The sequence below is a fragment of the Balaenoptera musculus genome, chromosome 10 (genome assembly GCF_009873245.2).
Source record: "Balaenoptera musculus isolate JJ_BM4_2016_0621 chromosome 10, mBalMus1.pri.v3, whole genome shotgun sequence".
Taxonomy (NCBI): Eukaryota; Metazoa; Chordata; class Mammalia; order Artiodactyla; family Balaenopteridae; genus Balaenoptera; species Balaenoptera musculus.
Window position 1 is genome coordinate 6,915,606 of NC_045794.1, and position 12,292 is coordinate 6,927,897.

A 12,292-nucleotide genomic window follows, 5' to 3' on the forward strand; every position below is an offset into this window, starting at 1 on the left:
GTCAAATAAAAATACATATTTATATAATCCTAAAATAGTCAGAAAGCCCATTCAGAAATTCATAAAATCAAGAACAAGAAGTGAAGACAAATTCAAATCAGCAATATTCCTTTTTATTTATTTATTAAAAGGGTATTCCTTTTAATACCCTTGAAAGTCTTACATACAATTTTTAGTGGTCACATTCACCAATTTAATTTTTAGAAATTCATCAGTGGTCTTTGGAATACTAGGAGACAAAGGACTGTACTGTAATCTTCAGTATACAGGTAGATTCTTGCTCATTCAATAGTCCAGGTCTTCATCAAGGTATCTTAAATGCTGAACTAAAGACATACATAGAAAAAAATGTTACTTTTCTCTTCATACGCACATGCTAGAAGAATTATATTATAATGTAATATAATGTATTACATTACATCTGTCCCTCTGTCTCTTTCTCTCTCTTTCTCTCTCTCCCACGGACACACACACACACACACACATGCTCGCTCACTCACATATATTAAAAATCATACTACTTTCCTCAACAGAAAACTTAAATGCAAAGGTTTTCAAACTTCATTGTGCATAAGAATTATTTCTATTCCAGAGAACTACAGTGCAGAAATGCCATTTTTAAAAGCACCCCCATGTGATTCTGAAGCAGTGGTTCAGTAGTGATTACTCTTTAAGGAAAAGGTAGTTTAATCATTATTTATTACATCAGAATAATATTCATATGTTTGAGATTATCAATCAAACTACTCAATGCTCTGTGGTGACCTAAATGGGAAGGAAATCCAAAAAAGAGGGGATATATGTATATGTATAGCTGATTCACTTTGCTGTACAGTAGAAACTAACATGACATTGTAAAGCAACTATACTCCAATAAAAATTTTTTAAAAAGTCATTCATAGTCCTTAGTTTACAATCTGTTAGAATTTTTTAATGTTTCTTTCCATGTATACACAGGATAATTTTATAGATGTAAATATTATGTTTAATTGTATTCAATAACATGAATACAAAATTGGAATCATATTATTAAATTTTGTGCGTGATTTTTCCTTTTTTAGTTGGCTGCACTATAATTTTTCCAGCCACAGCCCCACTGACTGGCATTCATTATGTTTCCAGCTTTTGGGCAGTACTAACAAGGCTGCAAAAAGGAACCCTTGTATATTTGTTCTTACATACTAATAGCTTTATCTGTATGGAAGAAATTTTTAGGGGTAGAATTGTTGGATCAAAGGATCCGTGAAGTATTTTTTTTTTAAATTAATAGAAGTTTCCAAATTGCTTTCTCCAAAGGCTACCACACTTCTCATTTCCAACAGCAATGTTTGAAATTACATTTTTCTCTGTATTCCCACCAGCAAGAAATATTGGTGCTGTTTTAAATTTTTGTTTGTCTGATTTATATAAAGCAATATCTCATTGTTAATCATAATTTGAATTGCCCAGACATACTGTGAACCTGAGCATTTTAAAAATATTTAGTAGTCATTTAAAATTCATTTTTTGTGAACTGTTTTTCATAACTTTGCCCAATTATTTATTAGATGTTCTCTTTGTCTTAACAATTGGTTTTATGTATATATATATATATATATATATATATATATATATATATATATATATATATATATATAATAATACTATGTATGTTTTGTATACATATATTAACACTTTATCCTGTGTACAATTTATAACAGCTCTATGTGTATGTCTATATAAATATGATATTACACTTTACATTTATATACTTTTAAGAATTCCAAATTTTTTCTGTCTCAATCTGTATTTCTCATATGTCATATAAAATATCCCTACAAAAAACCCCATACTTTTGCCATATATAATTTCCAAATGTGTAGTCCTCTCAAAATCGTTTTAAAAAATAGAAAATGTGGGGCTTCCCTGGTGGCACAGTGGTTAAGAACCCACCTGCCAATGCAGGGGACACGGGTTCGAGCCCTGGTCCAGGAAGATCCCACATGCCACAGAGTAACTAAGCCCGTGCGCCACAACTACTGAGCCCGTGTGCCACAACTACTGAAGCCCGTGCACCTAGAGCCCATGCTCCGCAACGAGAGAAGACACCGCAGTGAAAAGCCCGGTCACCGCAATGAAGAATAGACCCCGCTCACCGCAGCTAGAGAAAGCCTGCATGCAGGCAACAAAGACCCAATGCAACCAAAAATAAATAATAAATTAATTAATTTAAAAAAATAGAAGATGTACCCACTAACTCATTTCACCATCTTTTATTTTTGATGTATAACTTAAATTTTTTGCCTTATTCACTTTTTTGGTTACACTTTCCTCATGAAAGCAAATTATAAATTGCAAATCTGATCATATCTTGCCCCAGCTTTATCTTCCAAAGCCCACCATCTCCCCAACAGTCCCTAAAATAAAGTATGAACATGAAATACAACAGATAAGACCATTTGTCATTGGGCTCTACCCAGCCTTCCCCGCCTAGATTCTCATCACTCCCCTCCCTCCATATAGCCTCTCCACACTCCCACACAAAGACTGTGAGATCTTTCATTAAACAATCATGTCATTGTCAATAGCATCTTTTATATCTGTATCTTCAGTGCTCAGGACACCACTTGTCACCACAAATATGTTCAATATTTTTTTTAACATAATATATTTTTGAATGAAAAACTTACTGTTCCCCAAAGGTGTGATTCTCTTCTATGCCACATTTTGTACATGCTATGTCCTTTCCCTAGAATGGTCTTTCAGTCATCTGATGTTTATCTTGAACATCACATCTTCACAATCTCTCCAAACTGTCTCAGGCAAGCTTTCTATACTCCTATAGTATCTTATACTATCTTTACCCTAGCATGCATTATGCAACTGTAGATATGTCTTTATCTCTTTTCTGAAATGACTCCTATAATATCTTTAGAAAAGTTATTCATATTTACTTACCCAGCTTCTCCTTAGCAACATGATGTACAATTGCTACTGCTTAAAATAAATGTAACTAAGGGATGGACAAGAGTCATATTTATAAAAAGTTGTTGCATATCCTGAGTATGGATATACATACAAACATAAACATATATATGGAAATATATGTGTATATACATTCTTTCTTTCTTTTTAATACCAGAGGTGTCCTCAATTCTCAAAAGGAATGTAACTGTTTTGAACAATGATGAATAGATTCTTCTCACCCACCTCACTGAGTTATAATTCCCATTTTCCTTTTCATTGTACCTCAGAGTGGTCTGCTTTTTTCATCCAGAAATAGGAAGAGATTTAGACACAGAAATTAGTCCAGCATCATTAAAACCATCTTACTCATTGGAATTTTCTGAAAAGAAGAAAATAATTACTGGGAAATAAATCAGACCTCCCCTCAAGTGCCTTAGAAGCTCTTTGTGACCACCTAGAGGGGTGGGATAGGGAGCGTGGGAGGGAGACGCAAGAGGGAGGAGATATGGGGATATATGTATATGCATAGCTGATTCACTTTTTTATACAGCAGAAACTAACACACCATTGTAAAGCAATTGTACTCCAATAAAGATGTTAAAAAAAACAAAACAATGTTCACAATTAGGAAGACAAACAGTGTGATTTAAGAGGCACAGAAAGTCTTTCCTACGCCTTATATATATTTCCCTGTGTTAGTTTCGGCAAATACCAAATCCCTTGGATTGAAGAAGTGAGGCAGGTCCCTCTCAGAAGGTAAGGACTATTGAGAAGGCACTGAGCCTTCACAGAGTAAGTGGCTATTGCAATATTTCTTACAACCCAGCAGAGTTACGCTTCCTAGAGGTAGAATTGGTGCTAAATAGAAGTCAGAGGACAAAGAAAGAATTATTATGTAATGGGAAATAAGGCTAGTCCTGTGAATAGGGATGGCTTCTGATGGGATGAAGATATAGAAAGTTTAAACTTTTAGAAAAATATAATAAATATAAGTTAGAGAAAGGAAAGTAGCAGGGAGTGGGAATGGAAGAAACTATGAGAGATATGAAAAGTTTAACTTTTAGAAGATTAATTTCTGTTTTAATAAGAAGAGGTCCAAGCCATAATATTCTACCACATGGTTCCTCTGTCAGAAATAATCATGGACCTCTTAGCCAGAAGTCTCCTCATGACTGCAATTTTTATGTTCTCTAAGAATAATTTTTAGTTCATTCCTGCTTTTCTTCCTTTTGTACATCACAGACTTCCTATTATGTCTGAGATTTCTTTCCACTACTATGCAAAGTAGAATGCCTCAGCCTAAACTGCAGCTACTGGTCTGAACCCCAGGGCTACAGACCCTCAAAGAACTCACAGACCTGAGGAATTCTGTAGGTCCAGATCATCTGCCTTCAGGCAAGAATTCATCTCCCGGTATTGAATTTGGTGGACAGAATTCTCTCCTCTCGAGGAAACTGGCAACAGAGGTCGTATTTTAGGAATCAGAGGGCCATAATAAAACTTTCCCTCCCTATGTGTGCTTTTTCCCAGCAGTGCAAACACAGCTAATCATTACCCATGCCCTTGTCTTGTTTCCATTCCATTCTACTACCAAGCTTTACCCTCATGATGCCACAAACTCAAATGTAATAGGGTGAGGCTAAACTGGGTCCCCAGTTGCCATCTTATAACAACCCAGTTTCTTCCCCCAAGGCAGCCGGCAGTCTTCTGTAATTCACTGGAGATTTGTCTAACATCTTTATAAAATTTATTCTTTCCCTTTCATTCCCACTATAAAGTCCTTTTCATCTTTCATCTCAACAATTTCAAAATCCTATCCTTGTCAGTAATGTGGTTCTCTTTCAACCCCTCAGACATCCCATTGCCAAACAGAACTTTGTAAGAGCCTGCCTGACTACTTTGCTCCCCTACACTATACTCTCTAATGACTATTAACTTACTGGGCAATACAGAACTTCATTACTCATTTCTTCCCTCTTCTTCAGCCTTATCAGGAGCTTCTCTCCTTGAACTCAACTTTTACTTCCCCCCAAAACAATAAACGTTCCATCCTTTAAGCTTCTCTACACTTGTACATTTTTTTCTCTTTCCCTGGAATGCACTTTACCCAGTTCTTTGATCTCTATCTTCAAAATTTGTCTCAAAACCTCCTAGAAGCCTCCAATAATCCCCTTCCCCTTTCAGTAAATTACTTTATTCTCTGTGCCCCTTTGTTCCTTATTCATAATACTGTATAATAATACATTGCAATTTATTTGTTTACATATATATCTCTTCCACTAGACTGGAAATTCCACGAAGACAAAAACATTTGATTATCCGAGTCTGAACCATCTTTAGAACCTAGCACATTTCTTGACAGAACAGTGAAATTAGTAATAAGTATATAGTACAAGCAAATAAATGTTTGGGCAATAAAGGAATCATCCTGAACCATACAAGCATACTCATTCTAAACTATCAATTCTATAATGTCCCAATTATACATGTACATAATGTATAGCAATCATCAATACAAGCAGTGCCCCTTTTCTTCTCTGAATTCCTGTTCCCTCTTTTGGGAAACCGCTTAGATCTCTACTAGGTTTCTTCTTTCTGGCCATTTGATACTGGAATCTAATTTTTTTTTTGTTTTATTATCCCAAGAAACTTCTTACCCCATAGAAACGTTAGAGACAACATAATTTGGTTCAGACCTGTAAGCCGCTGTCTCTGTCTTCGCTTCTGAATCCACAAGAGGAGTACGGTGAGAGAGGCGAACAGAATGACCCCAAGGATCCCAAGTGCAACAACGGATGAGTGACCTGAACACAGATAAACATCACAAGAGGTAATAACGTCTTAGATAAAAGACCTGGGTCCCCAGTTACTATCCCTCTCTTAAGTCAGATACAGGATTGCTGAAGTAAATTTCAAATCCTCAGAACTTCTGACCCAAAGTATCTTAATAAGAGGGATTCTAAATAATGCAGACAATTAGTCCCATGCTCATAAACCCCTTGTATACCTGTGGCATTTAGTGATCCTTCATTCTTTGCAATTTCTGTAGGAGAAAAGAGGAGAGACTCAGTTCTGGGAGTAATATATGGAACCACTATGTCTGTTTCCTGTCTGAGGCTTTAGCCTCTCAACCAAGAAAATTACTCCTTCCCACCCAAAACTAGAGGCCCCTAGTTTTTCGTCTCTCTGCACACGGATACTTGTAAGTTATGTGCTTGTCCTCGGAGAAGGCCAATGTATAACAACACATGTTTTCATCATTCTTGAGACTGAAACATCATGATTCTTTCTCCACTAGATCCCTGGGTTGGTACTTCCAGACCTTCCATAATGCACTTCACCGTCCACCCTCTCTTTGTTGCCAGAGATCCCAAGCTCAGTCCAGACTCCCTGCACTCACCTGAGCACTTCACAGAAGCGTCCTCCTTGTGCCCACAGTCACTGTGGCCCCAGGATAGGGCAGGACAGTCCCACAGGGAGGACTCATTCCCCTTGCACTTCACGTCATTGAGCCATATGGGCCCCGTCCCCTGGCCAAACGCCGCCTCTTTTCCTGCCTCCAAAGCTAAGCCACAGCCCAGCTGTCGACACACCACCTGAGCATCGTCAAGGTCCCAGGAGTCATCACATACTGTGCCCCAGGAACCTCCGTGCCAGACCTCCACACGTCCAGAACAATTAGTGGTTCCTTCCTGAAGTCTTATTTTGTCTGAAAAGCCAGAGAGAGACACCTAGATCATTTCTGAGAAGATAAAACTCCCAGGAGGTCACAGGGGAAAAGAGAGATGTGAAACTCTTTTAAAAATCTCTGTTTTAGTAAGCTGGGATGAAGTAAGAGAGTGGCATGGACATATATGCACTACCAAATGTAAAATAGATAGCTAGTGGGAAGCAGCCGCATAGCACAGGGAGATCAGCTCGGTGCTTTGTGACCACCTAGAGGGGTGGGATAGGGAGGGTGGGAGGGAGACGCAAGAGGGAGGAGATATGGGAACATATGTATATGTAAAACTGATTCGCTTTGTTATAAAGCAGAAACTAACACACCATTGTAAAGCAATTATACTCCAATAAAGGAAAGACCTTCAAGATGGCAGAGGAGTAAGACATGGAGATCACCTTCTTCCCCACAAATACATCAGAAATACATCTACATGTGGAACTACTCCTACAGAACACCTATCGAATGCAGGCAGAAGACCTCAGACCTCCCAAAAGGCAAGAAACTCCCCACATACCTGGGTAGGGCAAAAGAAAAAAGAAAAAACAGAGACAAAAGAATAGGGACGGGACCTGCACCTCTGGGAGGGAGCTGTGAAGGAGGAAAATTTCCACACACTAGGAAGCCCCTTCACTGGTGGAGACGGGGGGTGGGCAGGGGAAGCTTCGGAGCCACGGAGGAGAGTGCAGCCACAGGGGTGCGGAGGGCAAAGCGGAGAGATTCCTGCACAGAGGATCGGTGCCGACCAGCACTCACCAGCCCGAGAGGCTTGTCTGCTCACCCGCCGGGGCGGGCAGAGGCTGGGAGCTGAAGCTCGGGCTTCGGAGGTCAGACCCCAGGGAGAGGACTGGGGTTGGCAGCGTGAACACAGCCTGAAGGGGCTAGTGCGCCACGGCTAGCCGGGAGGGAGTCCGGGAAAAAGTCTGGACCTACCAGAGAGGCAAGAGACGATTATTTCAGGGTGTGTGAGGAGAAGGGATTCAGAGCACCGCCTAAACAAGCTCCAGAGACGGGCGCGAGCCGTGGCTAACAGCGCGGACCCCAGAGACAGGCATGAGATGCTAAGGCTGCTGCTGCTGCCACCAAGAAGCCTGTGAGCGAGCACAGGTCACTCTCCACAGCCCCCCTCCTGGGAGCCTGTGCAGCCCGCCACTGCCAGGCTCCCGTGATCCAGGGACAACTTCCCCGGGAGAACGCACGGCGTGCCTCAGGCTGGTGCAACATCACGCTGGCCTCTGCTGCCATAGGCTCGTCCCGCATTCCATACCCCTCCCTCCCCCCGGCCTGAGTGAGCCAGAGCCCCTGAATCAGCTGCTACTTTAACCCTGTCCTGTCTGAGCAAAGAACAGACACCTTCAGGTGACCTACACGCAGAGGCGGATCCAAATCCAAAGCTGAACCCCAGGAGCTGTGCAAACAAAGAAGAGAAAGGGAAATTTCTCCCAGCAGCCTCAGGAGCAGTGGATTAAAACTCCACAATCAACTTGATGTACCTGCATCTGTGGAATACCTGAAAAGACAAGGAATCATCCCAAAATAGAGGCAGTGGACTTTGAGAGCAACTGTAGATTTGGGGTTTGCTTTCTGCATCTAATTTGTTTCTGGTTTTATGTTTACCTTAGTTTACTATTTAGAGTTTATTATCATTGGTAGATTTGTTTATTGATTTGGTTGCTCTATTCCTTTTTTTTAATTTACAGATATACATTTTTTTTTCCTTTTTCTCTTTTTGTGAGTGTGTATGTGTATGCTTCTTTGTGTGATTTTATCTGTATAGCTTTACTTTTACCATTTGTCCTAGGGTTCTGCTTTCCGTCTTTTTTGTTTGTTTGTTTTTAGTATAGTTTTTAGCACTTGTTATCAGTGGTGGATTTCTTTATTGGTTTGGTTGCTCTCTTCTTTCTTTCTTTCATGACTTTTTAATTTTTAAATTTTTAATAATATTTTATTTATTTTAATAACTTTAATTTATTTTATTATTTTTTTCTTTCTTTCTTCTTTTTCTCCCTTTTCTTCTGAGCCATGTGGAGGACAGGCTCTTGGTGCTCCAGCCGGGAGTCAGGCCTGTGCCTATGAGGTGGGAGAGCTGAGTTCAGGACATGGTCCACCAGAGATCTCCTGGCTCCACATAATATCAAACGATGAAAGCTCTCCCAGAGATCTCCATCTCAACACTAAGACCCAGCTCCGCTCAACGACCAGCAAGCTACAGTGCTGGACACCCTAGGCCAAACAACTAGCAAGACAGGAACACAACCCCACCCATTAGCAGAGAGGCTGCCTAAAATCAGAATAAGATCACAGATACCCTGAAACACACCACTGGACGTGGTCCTGCCCACCAGAAAGACAAGATCCAGCCTCATCCACCAGAACACAGGCACCAGTACACTCCATCAGGAAGCCTACACAATCCACTGAACCAACCTTACCCACTGGGGGCAGACACCACAAAAAACGGGAACTATACGCCTGCAGCCTGCAAAAAGGAGACCCAAAACACAATAAGTTAAGCAAAAGGAGAAGACAGAGAAATACACAGCAGATGAAGGAGCAAGGTAAAAACCCACCAGACCAAACAAATGAAGAGGAAATAGGTAGTCTACCTATAAAGAATTCAGAGTAATGATAGTAAAGATGACCCAAAATCTTGGCAATAGAATGGAGAAAATACAAGAAACGTTTGACAAGGACATAGAAGAACTAAAGAGCAAATAAACAATGATGAAAAACACAATAAATGAAACTAAAAATTCTCTAGAAGGAATCAATAGCAGAATAACTGAGGCAGAAGAACAGAGAAGTGACCTGGAAGATAAAATAGTGGAAATTAACTACCACAGAGCAGAATAAGGAAAAAAGAATGAAAAGAATTGAGGACAGTCTCAGAGACCTCAGGGACAACATTAAACGCACCAACATTTGAATTATAGGCGTCCCAGAGAAAGAAGAGAAAATATTCGAAGAGACTATAGTTGAAAACTTCCCTAATATGGGAAAGGAAACAATCAATCAAGTCCAGGAAGCACAGAGAATCCCATATAAGGTAAATCCAAGGAGAAACATGACAAGACTCATATTAATTAAACTATCAAAAATTAAATACAAAGAAAAAATATTAAAAGCAGCAAGGGAAAAACAACAAATAACATACAAGGGAATCCCCATAAGGTTAACAGCTAATCTTTCAGCAGAAACTCTGCAAGCCAGAAGGGAATGGCAGGACATATTTAAAATGATGAAAAGGAAAAACCTACAACCAAGATTACCCTACCCAGCAAGGATCTTATTCAGAGTTGACGGAGAAATTAAAACCTTTACAGACAAGCGAAAGCTAAGAGAATTCAGCACCACCAAACCAGCTTTAGAACAAATGCTAAAGAAACTTCTCTAGGCAGGAAACACAAGAGAAGGAAAAGACCTGCAATACCAAACCCAAATCAATTAAGAAAATGGTAATAGGAACATACATATTGATAACTATCTTAAATGTAAATGGATTAAATGCTCCAACCAAAAGACATAGACTGGCTGAATGGATACAAAAACAAGACCTGTACATATGCTGTCTACAAGAGGCCCACTTCAGACCTAGGGACACATACAGACTGAAAGTGAGGGGATGGAAAAAGATATTCCATGCAAATGGAAATCATAAGAAAGCTGGAGTAAATTCTCATATCAGACAAAATAGACTTTAAAATAAAGACTATTACAGGAGACAAGGAAGGACACTATATAATGATCAAAGGATCAATCCAAGAAGAAGATATAACAATTGTAAATATTTATGCACCCAACATAGGAGTACCTCAATACATAAGGCAAATGCTAACAGCTATAAAAGGGGAAAATGACAGTAACACAATCATAGTAGGGGACTTTAACACCTCCACTTTCACCAATGGACAGATCGCCCAAAATGAAAATAAATAAGGAAACACAAGCTTTAAATGATACATTAAACAAGATGGACTTAATTGATATTGATAGGACATTCCATCCAAAGACAACAGAATATACTTTCTTCTCAAGTGCTCATGGAACATTCTTCAGGATAGATCATATCTTGGGACACAAATCAAGCCCTGGTAAATTTAAGAAAATTGAAATCGTATCAAGTATCTTTTCCGACCAAAACGCTATGAGACTAGATATCAATTACAGGAAAAAATCTGTAAAAAATACAAACACATGGAGGCTAAACAGTACATTACTAGATAACCAAGAGATCACTGAAGAAATCAAAGAGGAAATTTAAAAAGTACCTGGAAACAAATAATGATGAAAACATGACAACCCAAAACCTATGGGATGCAGCAAAAGCAGTTCTACCAGGGAAGTTTATAGCAATACAATGATACATCAAGAAACAAGAAACATCTCAAATAAACGACTTAACCTTACACTTAAAGCAATTAGAGAAAGAAGAAAAAAAAACCCCCAAAGTTAGCAGAAGGAAAGAAATCATAAATATCAGACCAGAAATAAATGAAAAAGAAATGAAGGAAACAATAGCATAGATCAGTAAACCTAAAAGCTGGTTCTTTGAGAAGATAAATAAAATTGATAAACCATTAGCCAGACTCATCAAGAAAAAAAGGGAGAAGACTCAAATCAATAGAATTAGAAATGAAAAAGGAGAAGTAACAACTGACACTGCAGATACAAAGGATCATGAGAGATTACTACAAGCAACTCTATGCCAATAAAATGGACAACCTGGAAGAAATGGACAAATTCTTAGAAAAGCACAACCTTCCAAGACGGAACCAGGAAGAAATAGAAAATATAAACAGACCAATCACAAGCACTGAAATTGAGACTGTGATTAAAAATGTTCCAACAAACAAAAGACCAGGCTTCACAGGAAATTCTATCAAACATTTACAGAAGAGCTAACACCTGTCTTTCTCAAACTCTTCCAAAATATAGCAGATGGAGGAACACTCCCAAACTTATTCTACGAGGCCACCATCACCCTGATATCAAAACCAGACAAAGATGTCCCAAAGAAAGAAAACTACAGGCCAATATCACTGATGAACATAGATGCAAAAATCCTCAACAAAATACTAGCAAACAGAATCCAACAGCACATTAAAGGGATCATAAACGATGATCAAGGGGGTTTATCCAAGGAATGCAAGAATTCTTCAATATACGCAACCAATCAACGTGATACACCATATTAACAAACTGAAGGATAAAAACCATATGGTAATCTCAATAGATGCAGAAAAAGCTTTTGACAAAATTCAACACCCATTTATGATAAAAAGCCTCCAGAATGTAGGCAAAGAGGGAACTTACCTCAACATAATAAAGGTCATATATGACAAACCCACAGCCAACATCGTTCTCAATGGTGAAAAACTGAAACCATTTCCACTAAGATCAGGAACAAGACAAGGTTGTCCACTGTCACCACTATTATTCAACATAGTTTTGGAAATTTTATCCACAGCAATCAGAGAAGAAAAGGAAATAAAAGGAATCCAAATTGGAAAAGAAGAAGTAAAGATGTCACTGTTTGCAGATGACATGATACTATATATAGAGAGTCCTAAACATGCTACCAGAAAACTACTAGAGCTAATCAATGAATTTGGAAAAGTAGAAGGA

General features: G+C 38.9%; 1 protein-coding gene across 4 annotated transcripts in view; it reads right to left on the reverse strand.

The window, feature by feature from the left end:
- Positions 1-91: 91 nt before the first annotated feature.
- Positions 92-12,292, reverse strand: part of CD163 (CD163 molecule) — a 36,329-nt gene continuing 24,128 nt past the window's right edge. Inside the window, exons 12-17 of one of the 4 annotated variants that reach the window (XR_005021539.1) lie at positions 6,347-6,655; positions 5,954-5,989; positions 5,643-5,750; positions 4,305-4,400; positions 3,229-3,325; positions 92-326 (exon numbers count right to left, since the gene is read on the reverse strand). Coding sequence is in view for 2 of the 4 variants with exons in the window: in XM_036866412.1 (XP_036722307.1) it covers positions 315-326; positions 3,229-3,242; positions 4,305-4,400; positions 5,643-5,750; positions 5,954-5,989; positions 6,347-6,655 (575 nt within the window). In the remaining 2 variants the exon portion in view is untranslated. Of the gene's footprint in view, positions 327-3,189; positions 3,326-4,304; positions 4,401-5,642; positions 5,751-5,953; positions 5,990-6,346; positions 6,656-12,292 lie in introns of all 4 variants that reach the window. The other 3 variants (XR_005021538.1, XM_036866412.1, XM_036866413.1) reach the window with 3 other exon arrangements.